This window comes from Schistocerca piceifrons, chromosome 7 (genome assembly GCF_021461385.2).
Source record: "Schistocerca piceifrons isolate TAMUIC-IGC-003096 chromosome 7, iqSchPice1.1, whole genome shotgun sequence".
NCBI classification, from domain to species: domain Eukaryota; kingdom Metazoa; phylum Arthropoda; class Insecta; order Orthoptera; family Acrididae; genus Schistocerca; species Schistocerca piceifrons.
Window position 1 is genome coordinate 270,538,810 of NC_060144.1, and position 22,724 is coordinate 270,561,533.

The 22,724-nt window shown below is 42.5% G+C and overlaps 1 protein-coding gene across 1 annotated transcript in view; it reads left to right on the forward strand.

Annotated features, from left to right (window-relative positions):
* The window catches only part of LOC124804826 (nose resistant to fluoxetine protein 6-like), a 364,094-nt gene that overhangs the window by 168,078 nt on the left and 173,292 nt on the right, over nt 1-22,724 (forward strand). Inside the window, exon 3 of the mRNA XM_047265170.1 lies at nt 11,708-11,923. Within this exon, the coding sequence (XP_047121126.1) occupies nt 11,708-11,923 (216 nt within the window). The remainder of the gene's footprint in view (nt 1-11,707; nt 11,924-22,724) is intronic.

Genomic DNA, 22,724 nt, shown 5'->3' on the forward strand with positions numbered 1-22,724 from the left:
CCAAAGGTGTTCTATAGGATTCATGTCACGACCCTGTGCAGGCCTGTTCATTACAGGGATGTTATTGTCGTGTAACTACTCCGCCACAGGCCCTGCATTATGAACAGGTGCTCAATCGTGTTGAAAGATGCAATCGCCATCATCGAATTACTCTCCAGTAGTGGGAAGCAAGAAGGTAGGCCTGTGCTGTGACGCAAAACAACAAGAGGTCCAAGCCCCCTCCATGAAAAACACGACCACACCGTAACACCACTGGCTCTGAGGTTTGCTGTTGGCACATCACACGCTGGCAGATGATGTTCACCTGGCATTCGCCATACCCACACCTGCCATCGGATCGCCACATTGTGTATCGTGATTCGTCACTAGATACACCGTTTTTCCATTGCTCAATCGTCCAACGTTTACGCTCCTTACACCAAGCGCAGCGTCGTTTGGCATTTACCGGAGTGATGTGTGGCTTATGAGCAGACGCTCGACCATGAAATCCAAGTTTTCTCACCTCTCCCCTAACTGTCATAGTACTTGCAGTGGATCCTGATGCAGTTTGGAATTCCTGTGTGATGGTCTGGATAGATGTCTGCCTATAAAACATCTTCAACTGTCGGCGATCTCTGTCAGTTAACAGACGAGGTCGGCCTGTACGTTTTTTGGCTGTACGTGACCCTTGACCTTTCCACTTCACTATGACATGGGAAACTGTGGACCCAGGGATGTTTAGGAGTGTGGGAATCTCGCGAACAGACGTATGACACAAGTGACACCGGATCACCTGACACGTTGGAAGTTCGTGAGTTCCGCGGAGCACTCCATTCTGCTCTCTCACGATGTCTAATGACTACTGAGGACGCTGATGTGGAGTACCTAGCAGTAGGTGGCAGCACAATGCACCTAATATGAAAAACTTATGTTTTTGGTGGTGTCCGGATACCTTTGATCACATAGTGTATCAGCGATAGTGAAGTCCAAGACGAGACTGCCGGGCTGAGGTGCCACATGCTGTTCTAAAGCTCCGGCGGCGTAGGAATATTCTCGCCGTCGATGTCTTCGCTGGAGTTGCACCACGTGGTTGGAGCGATACCGTCGTGCACCCACAATGACGGAAAAGAAGCCACAACATAAAAAAATAATTAACGTGAAGTAATGAAAGTTCGAGGATACGATTCTCTAGGTAATATATTCAAGAGATTGACAACCAATATCTCAGGTTCAAAATGGCTCTGAGCACTATGAGACTTACCTTCTTTTTTTATTTATTTATTTATTTATTGTTCCGTGGGACCAAATTAAGGAGAAGTCTCCATGGTCGTGAAACGAGTCAATACATGAAATTATAACACGATAGTAGAAACAGATAAAATGAAATATAAAAAAACATATTCAGGCGACAAGTCGTAAGTTTAAATAAAGAAAATCAACAATGTAACACTGGAATTTGCTTAATTTTTTAGCCCTTCCAGGAGCTCCTCGACAGAATAGAAGGAGTGAGCCATGAGGAAACTCTTCAGTCTAGACTTAAAACAGTTTGGGTTACTGCTAAGATTTTTGAGTTCTTGTGGTAGCTTATTGAAAATGGATGCAGCAGAATACTGCACTCCTTTCTGCACAAGAGTCAAGGAAGTGCATTCCACATGCAAATTTGATTTCTGCCTAGTATTAACTGAGTGAAAGCTGCTAACTCTTGGGAATAGGCTAATATTGCTAACAACAAACGACATTAAAGAAAATATATACTGTGACGGCAATGTCAGAATTCCCATACTATTGAATTGGGGACGACAAGAGGCTCTCGAACTTACACCACTTATAGCTCGAACAGCCCGTTTTTGAGCCAAAAATACCCTTTTTGAATCAGAAGAATTACCCCAAAAAATAATACCATACGACCTAAGCGAATGAAAATATGCGAAGTAGACTGTCACTTATTTCAGATACTGTTCTAATGGTAAATAAAGCAGCATTTAGTTTCTGAACAAGATCCTGGACATGGGCTTTCTACAATAGCTTACTATCTATCCGAACGCCTAGGAACTTGAACTGTTCCGTCTCGCTTATAATATGCCCATTCTGTCTGATCAAAATATCGGTTCTTGTTAAATTGTGAGTTAGAAACTGTAAAAACTGAGTCTTACTGTGATTTAGCATCAAATTATTTTCCACAAGCCATGAACTTATTTCATGAACTACATTATTTGATACTGTTTCAATATTACACACAAGATCCTTCACTACCAAGCTGGTGTCATCAGCAAACAGAAATATTTTTGAATCACCTGTAATACTAGAAGGCATATCATTTATATAAATAAGAAACAGCAGTGGCCCCAGCACCAACCCTTGGGGAACGCCCCACTTAACAGTGCCCCATTGGGACTGAACATCACTACCACTCTCAATATTGCGGAGAATTACCTTCTGCTTTCTGTTCTTAAAGTAAGAGCCGAACCAATTGTAAGCTATTCCCCTTACTCCATAATGGTCCAACTTCTGCAGTAATATTTTGTGGTCAACACAGTCAAAAGCCTTCGTTAAATCAAAGAAAACACCTAGCGTTCGCAACCTTCTATTTAATCCGTCCAAAACCTCACAGAGGAAAGAGAATATAGCATTTTCAGTTGTTAAACCATTTCTAAAACCAAACTGTACATTTGACAGCAAATTATGTGAATTTAAATGCTCCAGTAACCTTGTATGTACAACCTTCTCGATAACTTTAGCAAACACCGATGGCATAGAAATAGGTCTAAAATTGTCAACATTATCCCTGTCTCCCTTTTTAAAAAGTGGCTTCACGACCGAGTACTTTAATCGGTCAGGAAACCGACCACTCCTAAAGGAAAAGTTACAGATATGACTAAGTACTGGGCTAACATACATAGAACAATACATCAGTATTCTGCTAGATACCCCGTCATATCCATGAGAGTTCTTGGTCTTTAGTGATTTAATTATTAACTCAATCTCCCTCTTGTCAGTATCATGGAGGAGCATTTCAGGTAACAGTCTCGGAACACTTTTTTCTAAGAGCGCTATATGATTCCCTGTTGGGACTAGGTTTCTATTTAGTTCACCTGTTATATTCAAAAAGTGATTATTAAATACTGTACATATATGCGACTTATCAGTGACACGGACATTCCCACTACACGCTGATTCTATATCCTCGACCTGTCTCTGCAGACCAGCCACTTCCTTTACGACTGACCATATGGTTTTAATATTATCCTGAGACTTAGCTATTCTATCTGCATACCACATACTTTTTGCCTTCCTAATAACATTTTTAAGCACCTTACAATACTGTTTGTAATGGGCTACTGCATTTAGATTTTGCCTGTTTCTAACGTTTTGATATAATTGCCACTTTGTTCTACAAGATATTCTTATCCCTCTAGTCAGCCACCCAGGCTGCCTATTTGTGCTAGTACCCTGTTTTGAACGTTCTAACGGAAAGCAACTTTCAAAGAGCACCAGAAAAGTCTTGAGAAAAGCATGATATTTATCATCTACTGTATCAGCGCTATAAACATCTTGCCACTCTTGTTCCTTGATAAGGTTTACAAAGGTCTCTACAGCAACTGGATCAGCTTTCCTAAACAGTTGATAACTATATTTAACATGTGTTGCAGCACAAAAATCTTTAAGAGTTAAAATTTGTGCCTCATGATCTGAAAGGCCATTCACCTTTTTGCTAACAGAATGCCCTTCTAGTAATGAGGAATGAACAAAAATGTTGTCTGTGGTTGATCTACTGTTCCCTTGCACTCTCGTTGGAAAGAATACGATTTGCTTAAGATTATATGAATTAAGGAGGTCTACCAGCATCTTTTTCCTTGCACAATCACTTATACAATTAATGTTGAAGTCACCACATATAACTAATTTTTTGTATTTTCTATAAAGTGAACCAAGAACCTCCTCTAGCTTTAGCAAAAATGTTGTGAAATCGGAGTCTGGGGATCTATAAATAACAACAGTTAGAAGTTTAGCTCCATTAAATTTAACCACACCTGCACAACATTCAAACACCTTTTCAGTGCAGTACTTTGAAACATCAATTGACTCAAATGGGATGCCGTTTTTCACATACATGGCTACTCCCCCACACCGCAAAGAGCTCCTAGAAAAGCTGCCAGCCAACCTGTATCCTGGTAAAGGAAGCCTCTGAATTATCTCCTTATTTAAGAAGTGTTCAGATATATCAATAATTTCAGAATCAACATCTATAAGTAGTTCACTAACTTTATCTCTAATACCTTGTACATTTTGATGAAATATACTAATTCCCTCATTACTCGGATACCTAAGCTTTGTCAAAAGTGGTTCCTTTGTTAGAGAGACTTCCCTTAAGCAGGATTACCTATCAGCTGACTTCAATCTAAAAAAGGTGCAGCTCTAACACCCACTACTGCGGGAATTTTCCCATGAGTGATCCCACCACCCCCACCTATGTTGTCACCTATAAGCTTTGCCAACTTCCCCTTCCCATACCTGTTGAGGTGCAGGCCATGTCTAGTGAACCCCGTCCTGCTGATAGGCTCCACCGGCACCACTGAAATGTGACCCATGCTTTCTGTCATCAGCGCACCCCCAAGTCTCATGTTATTACGCCTGACGGCCGTATTAAGATGAGGCCGATCGTGACGCTGAAACAGTTCCACGAAATACACATTCGTGTTGCCACTCTGAGTGGCTATCTTTTCCAGGTCACCATCTATGTCATACTCTCCATGCCTATCAATACTATTACCAGCCCCACCCACAATCACTACGTGATCCTCTTTAGTAAATTCCCTATATAGCCCCCCTATGTTAACAGTCACCTGAGCCAATCCTGCATTAGGCTTCACAATGCTGGTGACCTGGTATTCACTCCCAACACTTCCTGCAACTGCTGGCCTACATCTCTGCCATGAGAACTACCTAACAGCAGAACCTTCTTCTTCCTCTTCGAATTTGCAACTGTCCTAGCCACCGTAACTGCTGAGGTCTGCTGCATACTTCCTACATCTACAGCCACTAGAGATTCCTCTCCACTAGACTCTTGACAGTTGGTCATATCTATTGCAAACACCAATAGTAAAACTATCTGAAAATCTTCTTCTCCTAGCAGATCTCTTGCCAACAGCCAGCTCTCATTCCCCAACCCCCTTCTCCCTCCTCATCCTATCTAACTCCTCCTGTGCGTTTTTCAACTGCACCTGAAGGGCACAGTTCTTACGCTCCTGCTCCTCTATTAACTTACTCTTACTACATAACCTGCAGTTCCAGGAGAGGATCTCACCAGAATGCCCACTGGCTTCCCCACTGCATTCCCCCCAGTGAAAATACTTCAAACAAGTCTCACACCGCAATCCACTACTCACGAACCTACGGCAAAGCCGACACTTCTCACTCATGGTAAAATTTTACACTTATTGAAACAAGAAAATTACTTTATCTAAGTTCCGCTACTACAACAAGAAGATGTTAAAAACCTGACTACAATAATCACAAACTTACTCTACAGGGGAAGTAACTACTATTATTAACAGTATTAATCAACAACAAATGAGAATATAACAAAAGACTAATACAGAAAGAGAATCAAACATCTAATGACACAGTAACGAAACTGAAAACAGTTCCCAAAAGGTTCTTCTGAAATTATTTCACCAGAAAACATCAAGAACACCGGTTGAAGACTACTAAAGTTCCTAAATAAACCACTATACACACACAATTAATTAGTACTTAGCTTTCGATGCGCCGCTACAGCTGCAACTGGTCAGCGCGGAATGTAAACACAGGTAAGAGGTTAAGTTGCTCGATACGAAACACTCACAAATATCAGGTCACAACACAAGAAAGGCAGAGGTGAATGAAGAAACCGCTAATAAGTCACTTGTATAGTAAATATTATCACAAAAACCGTTAAAATATGTATCTGAAACCTAAAAATATATAAAAACTTAGAGAGCGATCTCACACGCAGTCACTCGCTTATGACGTCACACCAAAGATGCATGATGCATGAGGTCATCAGTCCCCTAGAAGTTAGAACTACTTAAACCTAACTAACCTAAGGACATCACACACATCCATGCCCGAGGCAGGATTCGAACCTGCGACCGTAGCGGTTGCGCGGTTCCAGACTGCAGCGCCTAGAACCGCCCGGCTGGAACGTACGCTACGGGACTTCTGGCTCGGATCTGTCCTTGAAGTAACATATTTGTGACAGTTCGTTAGTCACTATGATGTCAGCTTTTGCTCAGATTGCTGCCGTAGATGCAGTACGATAGGCAGAGCCATACGCCGAGCGCTATGGTCTTCCCTCTCGGTAGTGGCACGTGGACGTCCGGAGCCCGGCCTTCTTGCGACCGTACACTGTCTTGATCACCACTGCTGGCAATCACGTACAGTGGCTACATTCCTTCCAAGTGTAACCCTAATACACGACCTCGTCCGAACTTAATGAGGTATCGATAACGGCGTCTTTGTCGCCTCAGAGGCATTCTTGACCAACACCACCCAACCACATCCAATCTCTAAGGTGACTAGAGCTCACGATCGTTACAGCATGTATTTACACCAAACCTAATTTGCTTGCTCATAATTGTGCTACTAGCGCCACTCTTATGCGACTGGCTCGAACTTTGGATAGACGCCATCTTTCACATGTAGAAAAACGACTACGAACGTACCTTTACGTCGCACAACTCCTTCCTGGTGTTGCGATTCTTTTTCTGCGTCAGTGTATTCGACGTGGGTACTCCGGCAGAACGTTGCTACGTTATCACACGTACATGAGCCGCGCCTGCGTTGTCCAAATGGGTGACACTCCCCCTGAACCGGTCGGGGACGGGAGGCCCTCGGCTGTGTGACACGTGACGTGCGGCGGCATGGCTTCAGGCACCTTGGTGTAGGCGCAATAAAAACCATGTGTCTGAGATACATGCAGCAGTTAATATAAAAACTGCACACGCTGCAATTAACTGGATGTCAAATTATCACTTCATTTGGCTCGTAAAGAAAACGACAAACTACTAGAACAAATAAAATGACAAATAGTGTTTAAAGAAAATTACATGCACTGCGCGTGTTCGTAATAACTTGTTCAACAGTTTTGTATCAACGTTAATAACTGCATTATCCGCGGCATGGTGCAACAGTAAATACGTCGGTCCAAGTACAAAACTGCGGCTGACGAACACGTACTTCAAATGACCTTTTTTCCCATCGTAATCTCGCATTGTGAGTGCCGCTTGTTGGTTTATTTTTAAAATACAGGGCATTCGCTATTGACTCTAAATATTTGCTTTTATTGCATTTTCGGCCTTAAGGTCGTTATCAAGTGGTATACAGCGAAAGACTGTTCTTCAGCACTTGTCAAACTGTAACAATCCTCTGACAGATGGGTACACATGCCATTGTCGTATCTGAGCCTTTTAACGACGTTAACAACCTTAACACAGCATGTTGCATTATATCACTTCATAATGGCCTTAAGGTTGAAATTACAACAGCGAAAATTAAATAATTTCTACAGTCAATGGCGAATATGACGTCTTTTAAAAAGCTGATCTTAGTTGACCGTTACGCATGTCTGCCGCTTTCACCTAAGTCATCAGGGTTCTGCATACCGCCGAACGCGAAGCCGGGTGCGGCTCAGAAGCTGTTTTTCACGAAGATATGAACCATCTTTTTCTTCAAATATTAATAAAATGATTCTCGTCCACTTGCCACCCTTTTCTCATCGCCCAGCATCAATTCGGAATAAACATTTATCCTCACTTATATTTGAAATTAATACTTTACCGACGCGCGGAGTGACCGAGCGGCTACAGGCGCCATGTCACGTATCGCACGGTCCCTCCCGTCGGAGGTTCGAGCTCTCCCTCGTGCATGGGTGTGTGCGTGTTGTTCTTAGCATAAGTTAGTTTAAGTAGTGTGTAAGTCTAGGGACCGATTACCTCAGCAGTTTGGTCCCTTAGGAATTCACACACATTTCAACATTTAATACTTTACCTGGGAATTAAAAAAGAAAAGAAAAAAACACAAATAATTGGACTGTTAGAAAATAATTGGTTTTCTCACACTATGCAATACAGTTAAGGGATCACTGTTCCGAAATCACATAATTGTCTCCCATTACGACGCTTAAGTTTGAAATTTAGTTCAAGGGCGCCTATAGCCTTCATCTGTAATGGTGCAAAAGCGTGGCGTGCTTCGACGTCACCCTCTGGTTCGGCGACGCTTCAAACAGGAATGTGTCAATACCAGCGAAATAAATGACAGAGCTCGGAGGATCACGAGAGGTGTAGGGTAGGTTAATGGTCTCAAATTACAAAATTTGTGACCTACTAATGCCATATAGTGTTGTTTTCTATCTACATAAATGATATTTTGGATAGGGTGGATAGCAATGTGCGGCTGTTTGCTGATGATGCTGTGGTGTGCGGGAAGGTGTCGTCGTTGAGTGACTGTAGGAGGATACAAGATGACTTGGACAGGATTTGTGATTGGTGTAAAGAATGGCAGCCAACTCTAAATATAGATAAATGTAAATTAATGAGGATGAATAGGAAAAAAAAATCCCGTAATGTTTGAATACTCCATTAGTAGTGTAGCGCTTGACACAGTCACGTCGATTAAATATTTGGGCATAACATTGCAAAGCGATATGAAGTGGGACAAGCATGTAATGGCAGTTGTGGGGAAGGTGGATAGTCGTCTCCGGTTCATTGGTAGAATTTTGGGAAGATGTAGTTCATCTCTAAAGGAGACCGCTTATAAAACACTAATATGACCCATTCTTGAGTACTGCTCGAGCGTTTGGGATCCTTATCAGGTCGGATTGAGGGAGGACATAGAAGCAATTCAGAGGAGTGCTGCTAGATTTGTTACTGGTAGGTTTGATCATCACGCGAGTGTTACGGAAATGCTTCAGGAACTCGGGTGGGAGTCTCTAGAGGAAAGGAGGCGTTCTTTTCGTGAATCGCTACTGAGGAAATTTAGAGAACCAGCATTTGAGGCTGACTGCGGTACAATTTTACTGCCGCCAACTTACATATCGCGGAAAAACCACAAAGATAAGATAAGAGAGATTAGGGCTCGTACAGAGGCATATAGGCAGTCATTTTTCCCTCGTTCTGTTTTGGAGTGGAACAGGGAGAGAAGATGCTAGTTGTGGTAGGAGGTACCCTCCGCCACGTAACGTATGGTGGATTGCGGAGTATGTATGTAGATGTAGATGTAGATCAGTAGCGTGTGCCTTCTGGATTCCGGATGAACAGATATCTATGCGCCAGACTGCCAAATGGTAGTAAACAGACCTTTTAGTTATTATTATTTTTTGTTTTAATGTAGTTATTTTATGCATATTTTCCCCCCTTAAATAGCATAATGCTTATTTAATACTAACAAATTTGAAGTTATATTAAAATATTATGTGCTTTATTCATACCAATTCGTGTGCAAGATCCGGTCTAATCTTTTACATAGACTACAGACTAAAGCAAAATAGCAAATAAATGTCACATTAGCACCATATTTCACCACAGCTCAGACCAACGGCAGTGTGTACGTGTGAGACGGCCAGCTTTGAAATAACACAGTTTTCTTGTGGGTGGCCGACGAAAACATTTCAGACATACCGCCACTCAGAATCGACACGTAAAGATTTATGGAGTGGCGTAAACGGTATCATGAATCTCCACTGCCACTGGGGCACTGATTCCCACACATTTCGGGATCGGAAACGACAGTTCGACTTGTGATGAGCAACAGGACGACATTCTTGACAATTTTTGACACTGCTGACACCTCCGGACCATTCAGCTCTTCTCTATGGATATCGCTTGCCAGCAACACCAGTGAACGTCATCGCGACTCTTTGGAGTGCAGTGCAACCGCAATGTTTGCCCTGGGGTACAGGGTGGAACCGCAAGGGACCGTTTAAAATCATTAGACGAAATATGAACGTGATCCGAAGCAGCAAAGGGTGCGTATGCTTTTTCAGCCTTCCTCTTTCAAGCCTTATGTGGCATAATAACAGAGGGGTGTGACATTGACAAAAAACGGCAAAGTGTCCGCTAAAGACCCTCCCTCCCTCCCCCACATTTCGGCAACACCTTCAGTGCAACCCAGCTGCCTTGGTTTAGCACTTTGAAACGTACCTGCACAGAGAGAACCTGTGATGAAGTCCTAGGCGTTTGCCGACAGGCAACCCTTTCAACACGCTCCCGAGTCCGCGTGACATACAGTACTAGCAGGCCGGCGAGCAACAGTGCAGCCTGCCTGCTGGCGCCTCGGACTCTCGTCACAGGTTGTGTCCGTTCACTTACATTTTTAAATTTCTCATTAAATGTGGGTAGGCGGGTTGCACCGACAGTGTTTCCTAACTGGGTGGTCTTAGAAGGATACTTTACCTTTTTATGTCAATGTCACACCCCTCTGCTATCATGCCGCGTAACGCGTGAAACAGGAAGGCTGAAAAAGTATAAGGACCGTTTGCTGCTTCGGATCGCGTTCAAATTTCGTAGAATGTGTTTTAAACGGTCCCTAGTGGTTCCACCCAGTATATCAGAGCAAAAGCTGCAGTCACGCTGCACTCGAAAGGGATGAGATCACGTCCAATGGGGTTGCTGGTTAGAGTAGGACTAAATCATCCGGGAGTGTCAGCAGTGTGAAAGGTTGTCAAGCACGTCATCCTGTTGCTCATCACACTGCGAACTGTCGTTTCCGACCACGAATTGTGAAAATGAAAGCCCCAAGGGAAAGGGTGGTTCCATTCACAGCTCCTGAGACCCTTCGTGTGGATTTTGAGTAGCGGCTTGTCTGAAATGCTTTCCTCAGCCACCCACAAGAAAACCGCGTGATTTCAACGCTGGAAGTCACGTTTCTCACCTCCTCGCACAGGCGTCAAAAGAAGGGGAGAAATATGGGTAAGAGGGGCCTGATGATCTTCCTATCGTGTGACATTCTGGTGAAATTTCGTGCCACCTTGCACCTCGAGAGACTTTCTGAGTTTTTTTTTCTTTTTTTTTTTTTTTTTTGTTTTTTTTAACATGTCGATACCTTGCTATTTGAATATTTGAAGCGTCCCCGAGTCCGAGCGTGACGTCACAGGACGCCATGCTTTTGTACCATTACAGAGCAAGGTTGTAGGCACCTTTGAGCCAAACTTGAAACTTATGCGTCGATATTGGAGACAATTAATAGATTTCGAAAAAGTGATAGTTTAATTCTGCTGCGTTTTTTAGTTTCATGGTTATGACCTTTAATTCTGCAATTAATCTGTATGGTTTCATAAAGGCTACAGAGGCCTATCCACCAACATATAATGCTGCCTGTGTCAAATTTCAATTTTTTTACAGTCGTTCCTGCATGGTTCCCTTGTCGTTATCCCTTTAATAATATTTATTGCTTATTTGTAAGTTTAAATTGTTATGTCAATAAATTACATCTCTGACAGGAGCACGTAAGTCAGTTTTCACCTTTGCTTCACGCTTACAAGGCTTCCCTACCCTCCAACCATTTTATGTTGCATCCCACATCATCAGTCCACCTGCTGCCGACCTATTTTGTGATTGTTTCGTGTGATTGTTCTCTAATTTCGTATTTTCTCTCATATTCAACTTGTACTTAGCACTTTTGTCGTTATTAGCAGATCAAAACTGTATAGCAATTCAACAGCAGAGTAACAAATAATTATTTGTGTTCGCAGATGAAGTGAGCCCAGAAACGCTTTCGGCCGTAGCAGATGAAGAAAGAGAAGAGTCAAACGAAGATAATGTGCAATCTAGAACGCTGAAGGGCAGCATATTCGAACATTTACCAGTGTTCTCGCTGGCCAATTCCAAAATTAACAACAGCCTCTGTGTAAGGCACAGTCGCATATTCCTCCACGAGCTAAAGAAATACAAACTATGGGCATTACAAAGTAAGTATGTCAACAGTTTGCCTACGTTGGTAATATATAAGCTAACAGTGACATTTACAGTAATAAGTGTATCAGAATGTAAATGAAGGACTATCGCGGTGAAAAGTGGCACTTATAACATTCAACAACTAACCCACGGCTACACGGGGTCAATGGCTACACTGGGTCAACGATGAAAGGCTCGTTTAGCGTATTGTGTAGAATAAAAACATCTGATACAGACGTGAGAAGAGACCCACATGGACTCCGCCTGCCAGTTTGATCCATCGCTGGTCTAGTACATTGTCCAGCCCAAGTGTGGTTTTCCGGCGATAGACGGGCTGATTTTCCATCTTCACTTTCTGAAACATGCGACCTACTAAATTTGACTATAATTGTGAAAGGCGGATGGTATACATGGCGTTCTTTCCATAATAAAGGGTTTTTCAGAAGATTCCTTCGATTTCAGAAGACTATATCGTCTCCATGAATTTAGATAGGAACTTGGGATGATTTTTAACTTACACGTAAGACTACAAAACTATGTTTTATTTTCAAAAGAAGCATCCGAATTTACAAGGGTATAAATGTTATGTACATGCACATACAACCTGGGGTACTTTTACAATTCTGCTCAGGATCAAAGTTTTGATCTAAGTGGCGTCGCAGTCTACTCAAAAGTTTATATACAGTTTCAAATACTGAAATTTATTCCTGAAATTCAAATTAATGGGTACACATGTACAACTTAAAGCGACATATGAAAATTGCGCCTGATCAAGACTCTAACACGGATTTCCCGCATATTGGAAACGTCGCCCTACAACTTACGTTACCCGAGCACGTTCCCTGCAGAGACCAAAATTTCCATATGTCACGCCTATCTATTTCTTCTCATAGATTATTAACTCATCTCGTAATTCCCGTGCAGACTTCATAAATTTGAAACTGACTATTCATCAAATATCGCTAGTCTATGACTTCTCTTGGAGTTGATTCTATTACCTGTATTACCTGCATTGGAATCACGAGATGTGCGAGTGGGGGTAAGTGAATAAATAATCTATGACAAGAAATAGATAGATGTGTGACATATATAATTTTGGGTCTCGGGTAGCCTAAGCCGTAAGATCACTGCTCATGATAAGGTTCGAGTCCCGGTCAGCAGAAGTATTTATATATCGCTTTAAGAAATGTACGTACGCTTGTTACAGTTATGTTGAATTTCAGGATTGAACGGAGAGACATGTAGGCAAAGTTTTCCGCAAACCACATAAAGAAAAAGGAAGAAAGAAAGTCACATACTGCGAGGTCAGGCGATCTTGGAGGCGAATAGTATGTGCGAGATCCGTACCCCCCCCCCCCCCCCCCCTCCACGGCAGATCCGTCGTTGCTCCAGTAGTCTTCATTAAACTCACGGAGCGCGGTTGTTGTAATGGAATTGCGCCTATTGAAACTGAGAATGCAAAACAGTTTTTGTTACTGAGTTAGCTCAGTTGTACAACTAGACTGAGCAGACAGCGCCTACTTGTGTTATAACGGCCAGATTCACGATACTTGCATAAACATAACCATGTGTGGCAAATTAATGATCTATTCCACTTTCGAACTTTCGCTGACAAACAATACTCGTGTAGCCACCGTGGTACATATTTTATTGGAATAATCCATTGAAGACAATATCAACCAGGGCAAACAAACTTCAGTTTCCTGCAGTGGTAACACCGGTTCCCGTCAGATCACCGAAGTTAAGCGCTGTCAGGCTGGGCCAGCACTTGGATGGGTGACCATCCGGTCTGCCGAGCTCTGTTGGCAAGCGGAGTGCACTCAGCCCTTGTGAGGTCAATTGAGGAGCTACTTGACTGGGAAGTAGCGGCTCCGGTCACAAAAACTGATAACGGCAGGGAGACCGGTGTGCTCACCATGTGCTCCACCATATCCTCATCTAGTGACGCTTGTGGGCCAAGGGTGACACGGTGGTCGGTCGGTATCGTTGAGCCTTCTGGGCCCATTACACAGCCCACATTTTCTCACAAAACTGTGAGATATCGCGCTCAACCATCGGTAAGTAATGTTCACTCTTCGTTTAATTAAGGTTTGAAAACTCCAAACATTATATTGACCATGATAATTGTCTAACATTAACTCATTCGATCATTTATATTACGTGACGAAGTATGTGTCCGTGCTGAACGTATTCCCCATTTCAATAGAAAGAACCTGTGAACAGTGTGACCCACTATTCTTGAAACGCATTCGATCGACTACTCTAGACGACACATTGTCCAGCTATTGGACTATAATGAGATTGAACTGAGCCCTACTTGTCCATGACTGTTTACTCTCAGAGGTTATGCGCAACAACACTCAATTCGACATAAAAGTTTTCTGGGTTTGGTACCGCGTCATAATGTAAAAACTATTGCTGCTGTAGAAAAGCCATCGTTTCGGCCACGATTGCAGCGGCCTTCTTCTGGGTCTAAGAAGAAGGCCGCTGCAATCGTGGCCGAAACGTTGGCTTTTCTCCAGCAGCAATAGTTTTTACATTATGACGCGGTACCAAACCCAGAAAACTTTAATGTCGACTGACTCTGGCCGCGGAAGCCTATGCAATAACACTCAATTCATTGTGACAATTGGGGCTAAAGGATTAAAAATAGTGGACCGCGTCACGGAATAGGCGCTCTAGCCTGATCCAGTCGCATCAGTCCATCTTTTTCTTGATTCTTCATCTATTTCTAATGAACTCATGAACAATTAACATTTGGCCTTCAACGAAGAGGTTAGAATTTTTTTTTTAATGATTGCGTTTTGAGACACTAATGTGATAGTCGTAAGTTTTTCCTGTGATCTTGAACTTGCTGTTCAGTTCTCCATGAGCAAAATTGCACCAAGGCTCAGTAGCAAGTTTTTTCGAGGTAACAAGTGTGCAAATGTGAGAAAAAAACAGAGAGGTTCTTGATGAGTTTCCAGATAAAACCCGTGCACTGGACGTCTTCTTATAGGATTCTGGTTTTAATCCAGTTTTAAAAACCTGGTCTGATATTCGGCTAATTCCATGTCACATGCCTTATCCGCAGACATATCCAGTTCATTTATACGAACAACGCTAAGAACGTAACACTGTGTGTTGTAAACCGCAAACACTAATTATTCTTCGTCGACTGTCTTTGACGAGAGCTGCAGAAGTCTCTCGAGCATTTTGTGCTTAACTGTCTCCAGTATAGTGATGCTACTGCCCCTATCATCGCTCTGCTGCAGAATTCTTGAATATATTCTCAGTAAGAACATAATTAATTTCCTTGATATAGCCTGCCGGGGTGGCCGAGCGGTTCTAGGCGCTACAGTCTGGAACTGCGCGACCGCTACGGTCGCAGGTTCGAATCCTGCCTCGGGCATGGATGTGTGTGATGTCCTTAGGTTAGTTAGGTTTAAGTAGTTCTAAGTTCAAGGGGACTGATGACCTCAGATGTTAAGTCCCATAGTGCTCAGAGCCATTTGAACCATTTCCTTGATATAGACGTGCTTCTGCTGACAGATCAACACGGACTAGAAAGCATCACTCTTGTGAAAGTCACCTTGCTCTTTTCTCACATGACAGCCTGCTAACAATGGATGAAGAGCAATAGGGAGTTTCCATAGTCCTACATTTCCTGAAAGAGTTTGACACGGTGTCGCATTGAAATCTGATAATGGAGGTACGAGCATAAGGAATAGGGTCCCAGATATGTGAGAGGCTTGAAGACTTCATCAGTGACAGCACCCAGAACTTTGTCCTCGGTGGCGAGTGTTCATCAGAGACAAGGATATCGTCAGGAGTGCCCCAAGGAACTGTGGTAGGACATCTGTTAGTGTCTAGGCACATAAATGATCTGACCGACAGGGTCAGCAGCAATCTGAATCTGTTTGATGATGACTCTGTGATGTACCGGAAGGTGTTGTCGTTGATTGACTGTAGGGTGACGTAGACAAAATCCCTGATTTGTGTGATGAATGGCTGCCAACGGCCTCGCCACAGCGATAACACTGGTTCCCGTTAGATCAAGGAAGCTAAGGTCTGACGGTGTTGACTAGCACTTAGGTGGGTGGCCATCTGGACCTGCCCACCACTGTTGGCAGGCGTGATACACTTAGTTCCTGTGAACCTAACTGAGGATCTACTTGATTCAGAAGTAGCGGCTCCGATCGCGAAATCGGACAACGGCCGGGAGAGCGTTGTGCTGGCCACATGCTCGTCCATACCCACATAGAGTGACGCGTATCGGCTGAGGATGACACTTCAGTCGGTCGGTAGCGCTGGGCCTTACGAGGATTGTTCAGATGGAGTGTGAGATGAATGGCTGCTGGCTCTAAATGTAGAAAAGTGCAAGTAATGCAGATGATTAGGATAAAAATCCCTTAATGCTCGAAACAACATTAAAAGTGTACTTATTCACACAGTCACGGCGATTAAATGTCTAGGCGTAACGTCGCAAAATGATACGAAATGAAACGAGCACGTGAGGTCGGTAGCAGGGAAGGTGAATGGTCGACGTAGGTTCATTGGGAGAATTTTAGGTAAACGTAGTTCATCTGTAAAGGTAACCGCGTATAAAATAGTAGTACGACCAATTCTTGAGCAGTGCTCAAGTGTTTGGGATCCCCACCTGGTTGGATTATAGGAAGGCATCGAAGCAATTCAGAGGCGGGCTGCTACATTTGTCACCGGTAAATTCAATCACCACGCGAGTATTACGGATATGCTTCATGAACCCAAGAGGAAATTTCTGTAGGGTTGAGTTTTTTTTGAGGGGGAGAGGGGGGGGGGGGGGAAGAGACCAAACTGCGAGGTCATCGGTCTCATCGGATTAGGGAAGGACGGGGAAGGAAATCGGTCGTGCGTTATCAAAGGAATCATCCTGGCATTTGCCTGGAGCGATTTAGAGAAATCACGTAAAACCTAAATCAGGATGGCCGGACGCGGGATTGAACCTTCGTCCTCCCGAATGCGAGTCCAGTGTGCTAACCACCGCGCCACCTCGCTCGGTAATCTCTGTAGGGAAGATGACGTTCTTTTCGTGGAACACTATTGTGCAAATTTAAAGAACCGCCGTTTGTGGCTGACTGCGAAACAATTCTTCTACCGTCAACGTACAATTCGCATAAGGGCCATTAAGAAAAGAGAAAGCAGGACTCCTACAGAGGCATAAAGACTTGCGAGTGGAAATGACCAGTAGTGGAACAAGTTACCCTGTGCCATCCATAAGGTGGCTTGCGAAATATATTTTCATTATTGCTTCAGATACAAGCGCCAGCATGTTTTCTTTTTTGTTGTTTTATAAACAAAACAAAAACAAAAAATAAAACATGCGGGCCCTTGTATCTGAAGCAATAATGAAAAACTTACATCTGCATCATGCAATACATAGATGTTCTTTCTTTATTTTAACAATCGATTTCGTTCACAATCTGAGCATCCTCGGACATGGCTGTATCGTGACCGGAATAGATTGTCAAAATCAAAATAACAACAGCTATATTTTGCATGATTCAGTTCCTAACCTGTATTGAACTGTTTAATACCGCCTACACAAAATATTTAAAACAATAAAAATATTGGACGTTTTCGAGGTTATGCAACTTTTTTCTGTTTTTAGTTCATTTTACACTCACTCAGTGTAGGGCGTCTTGAGAAATTCATCCAAGAGGGGCAGAATTAGCCGTTGTTTCTCTTTATCCAGAAATGACTCTATGAGTTTAAGAATGTACCGTGCCAAACAAATGAACTTGATGGGAAGTACAAGTAACTTGCTGTATCTCAAACTTTTAATCGTTAGCCAGCATTTTTTAAGGTCGATAGTTTAATACCATAAAGGACAAGCATATTTCACTAGGATGTGCAAAGTACATCGTTTCTATATTATTAATGAGGATGCGACCTCTTTGACTTAACAATCTGAAATTATTTACTTACATGGTTAAAAGCAACATTTCCAATGCTTAAGAGAACAGGAAATATTCACAAAAGCCTTCTTAGTGTTTCGAACCTCCACCGGTAAATACGAAACCCCTATAGGATCATTATGTTGTCCGTCTGTCTGTCTGTTAAAAATCGTTTTTCTCAAATGGTTCAAATGGCTCTGAGCACTATGGAACTTAGCTTCTAAGGTCATCAGTCCCCTAGAACTTAGAATTACTTAAACCTAACTAACCTAAGGACATCACACACATCCATGCCGGAGGCACGATTCCAACCTGCGACCGTAGCGGTCGCGCGGTTCCAGACTGTAGCGCCTACAACCGCTCGGCCACCCCGGCCGTCCGTTTTTCTCAGGAACAGGTAGATGTATCAACTTGAAATTTACGTCAGATACTAAGATCCATGGTCCCCTGATGATATAAAAAAGTTAAGCTTCTAAACAAATACTGTCTAAACATATGGTCATTTATGTCAGATATTTTGATACTCATCAACACCTATAGGGTACTTCCCGTTCGCCTAGCTAGAGTAATGGAATTTCTCAGGAAGTAAGGTTTCACAGAACAACCAAAGGAAAAAATCCTAAAACTGTAAGTTCGTAACTAGAAGCTTTTTGTCATTTGTTATCAGACTGTATGTCTTTCCGACTGTTAAGATCCCTTTTTCCCAATAACGGATACACGTACCAAGTTGAAATTCATATCACATATTAAGGTCTATAGTTTTGTGGCGATGTAATAAATGTTAGTTTTCAAGTCAATGCAATCAAAAGATACAGCCATTTATATCACCCACGTTGATACTCACAAACTCACTCATTAAAACTTATTCGCCTATACTCATGAAATTCGGCAAGAAACGAGGTTTCTCGGTATAAGTAGAGGAAAAAAAATCAGAAAATTGTTGATTTGTAGTTATATCACTTTTTTTATCGATAATATTGGGTTGATACTTAAAATTAAAAACACAAAATAGAAGAAAAATCTGAACGACTGATGAAATTCTTATCATTTGGTTGGTTGGTTGGTTTGGGACGAGAGAACCAAACAGCGAGGTCATCGGTCCCATCGGGTTAGGGAAAGATGGGGAAGCAAATCGGGCGTGCCCTTTCAAAGGAACCATTCCGGCATTTGCTTGAAGTGATGTAGGGAAATCACGGAAAACCTAAACCAGGATGGCCGTACGCGGGTTTGAACCGTCGTCCTTTGAAATGCGAATCTAGTGTGCTAACCGCTGCGCCACATCCCTCGGTATTATTTGGTCTTGCTACTCTTGCATTTGTCGTGATTGCAGTGGCCAAGTCAAAACTATTCGTTACAAACAAAATTCCGCAAAACATGTGAAGTATTTGCGTATGCTTCTCAATAACTCATGATAATGCAAAAGAAAAAAGATCTGTCAAAGTAAAACGCAAATAATAGTAAATATACGAGCGAGTCGTGATACGAAAAAATTACATTTAAACTTAAAATTATGTGTTAAATCGACAACCAAATTTCGTTTGGTTACAGATGACATCATAATGTACAAACGGTCCTGCATAAGCGAACAATGTAAAATTAAGAATAGACAAAAACAAATAAAAAGCGTTCTTTAGGCTTAATTTTTGTAGGTTAGTTGTCACAACTAATTCACATTTCATAGATTCGAAGAAGGAAATCAGTGATGATGATGCAGAGGTGCTCAAAGATGTTTGAGTCACATGAAAAACAGGCGGACCTTATTTTCAATAAATGATGAAATGCTGTTAGATATGACCACAAATAAAACGATAAAACATATTTCTCAACGTGAGGGAAGAGGAAACTGGAAAAAACTTGACATTTGATCATATTAATGGACTGATACATTATTTTCATGTCTGTGTTTCTTAATACTGACTGGCGCAATAAAAGTTAAGCCAGTGTATTTTGCAAGCTTGACTTTTTGCCTTTTTGGGTTAACCCAGCACCAACATTCTACGAGATGAATGTGAGAAATCTTCCAAAGCAGCTCTCAAATTGGCCGCTAGAACCGATTCTTAACAGTCTGGGCCTGAAACAACATAGTCGACATATCTCTAGTTTGACACATTCCAATGAAACTATATGGTTCCAGGGACTTTTGTCCAGTCTCAAACATCTATGATGTATATATGCAGACTGAAGCGACGAACGAAAATTTGTAGCAAGGCCGGGATACGAACTCTGGTCTTCTGCTCACTAGGCAGATCCACTAGCCACTACGTCACCCTGGCGCAGTGGCAATGCACAACTGCATGATCTATGCTAGCACGCCTGCCTTCTCAATCCAAATTCCCATTCACGCTTAAGCCCACTTGGTATTTCCCATAAACTCGAACAGAATCACAGAGGCTCTCCAGCTGTATTGGAGTAGCACTTCAGATTCGAACTAAACGAGGAATCCTTGGTACAAATTTTCATTCGTCACTTCAGTTTGCATATATACATCAAAGATGTTTCAGACTTCAAAAGATCTCTGGAACCATAGGGTTTCATTTGATTGAAGCACCTATCCCTGAATTTCAGGCAGGATCTCCAGCTTCATTTTATGCTAAAATGTTGTTCAAATATAGTTGGAGAGCCTCTGCAATATTGTTCGAATTTAGGGGGAATACCAAGTAGGCTGAAGTGTGAATGGATCATAAGAGATTCTCTCTGGTTTCGAGCGGCTAACACAAGTGGTCTATACAAGGGCGATGTACTTGAGGACAATATTATAGAAATGGAAGAGGATGTAGATGAAGATGAAATGGGAGATATGATACTGCGTGAAGAGTTTGACAGAGCACTGAAAGACCCGAGTCGAAACAAGGCCCCCGGAGTAGACAATATTCCATTGGAACTACTGACGGCCGTGGGAGAGCCAGTCCTGACAAAACTCTACCATCTGGTGAGCAAGATGTATGAAACAGGCGAAATACCCACAGACTTCAAGAAGAATATAATAATTCCAATCCCAAAGAAAGCAGGTGTTGACAGATGTGAAAATTACCGAACTATCAGCTTAATAAGTCACAGCTGCAAAATACTAACACGAATTCTTTACAGACGAATGGAAAAACTAGTAGAAGCCAACCTCGGGGAAGATCAGTTTGGATTCCGTAGAAACACTGGAACACGTGAGGCAATACTGACCTTACGACTTATCTTAGAAGAAAGATTAAGGAAAGGCAAACCTACGTTTCTAGCATTTGTAGACTTAGAGAAAGCTTTTGACAATGTTAACTGGAATACTCTCTTTCAAATTCTAAAGGTGGCAGGGGTAAAATACAGGGAGCGAAAAGCTATTTACAATTTGTACAGAAACCAGATGGCAGTTATAAGAGTCGAGGGACATGAAAAGGAAGCAGTGGTTGGGAAGGGAGTAAGACAGGGTTGTAGCCTCTCCCCGATGTTGTTCAATCTGTATATTGAGCAAGCAGTAAAGGAAACAAAAGAAATATTCGGAGTAGGTATTAAAATTCATGGAGAAGAAATAAAAACTTTGAGGTTCACCGATGACATTGTAATTCTGTCAGAGACAGCAAAGGACTTGGAAGAGCAGTTGAATGGAATGGACAGTGTCTTGAAAGGAGGATATAAGATGAACATCAACAAAAGCAAAACAAGGATAATGGAATGTAGTCTAATTAAGTGGGGTGATGCTGAGGGAATTAGATTAGGAAATGAGGCACTTAAAGTAGTAAAGGAGTTTTGCTATTTGGGGAGCAAAATAACTGATGATGGTCGAAGTAGAGAGGATATAAAATGTAGGCTGGCAATGGCAAGGAAAGCGTTTCTGAAGAAGAGAAATTTGTTAACATCCAGTATTGATTTAAGTGCGAGGAAGTCATTTCTGAAAGTATTCGTATGGAGTGTAGCCATGTATGGAAGTGAAACATGGACGATAAATAGTTTGGACAAGAAGAGAATAGAAGCTTTCGAAATGTGGTGCTACAGAAGAACGCTGAAGATTAGATGGGTAGATCACATAACTAATGAGGAAGTATTGAATAGGATTGGGGAGAAGAGAAGTTTGTGGCACAACTTGACCAGAAGAAGGGATCGGTTGATAGGACATGTTCTGAGGCATCAAGGGATCACCAATTTAGTATTGGAGGGCAGCGTGGAGGGTAAAAATCGTAAAGGGAGACCAAGAGATGAATACACTAAGCAAATTCAGAAGGATGTAGGTTGCAGTAGGTACTGGGAGATGAAAAAGCTTGCACAGGATAGAGTAGCTTGGAGAGCTGCATCAAACCAGTCTCAGGACTGAAGACCACAACAACAACAACAACAACACAAGTGGTAAAGGCTGCAGGTCTTGCTTGCAAGATGAAAGCAGAGGTGACCATTTGCAGCATAGTCGACAGGACCGATTGCGGACCTCTGGTACAGAGCCGAGTGGAGGGTCTTAATCAGGGGCTCAGATGTTTCTGCGACCGTGTAGGCTGAAGATTCCTCGACTTGCGCCAAAGAGTGGTTGGGTTCCGGGTTCCGCTGCATAGGCCAGGTGTCCACTATACGCAGGAGGCGGCTACACGGGTAGCGGGGGCTGTGTGGCGTGGTCTTGGCGATTTTTTAGGTTATAAGGTCTCGGGAAAACACAAGAAGGGCTTCAGTCACAAAGGGTGCAGGCTGAACACAGGAAAAACATAGATACAGGAACCATTGGTATAACAGTTGTAAATTGTCGTAGCTGTGTTGGGAAAGAACCAGAGCTCCGAGCGCCAATAGAAAGCACTGATGCAGAAGCCGGATATAACTCAGCCGAAATTTTTGCGAAGAACCTAACGATGTTCCGAAAGGATAGGCTAAACACGTTTGGCGGTGGCGTGTTTGCTGCTGTCAGAGGTAGTTTAACTTGTCGCGAAATTAAAGT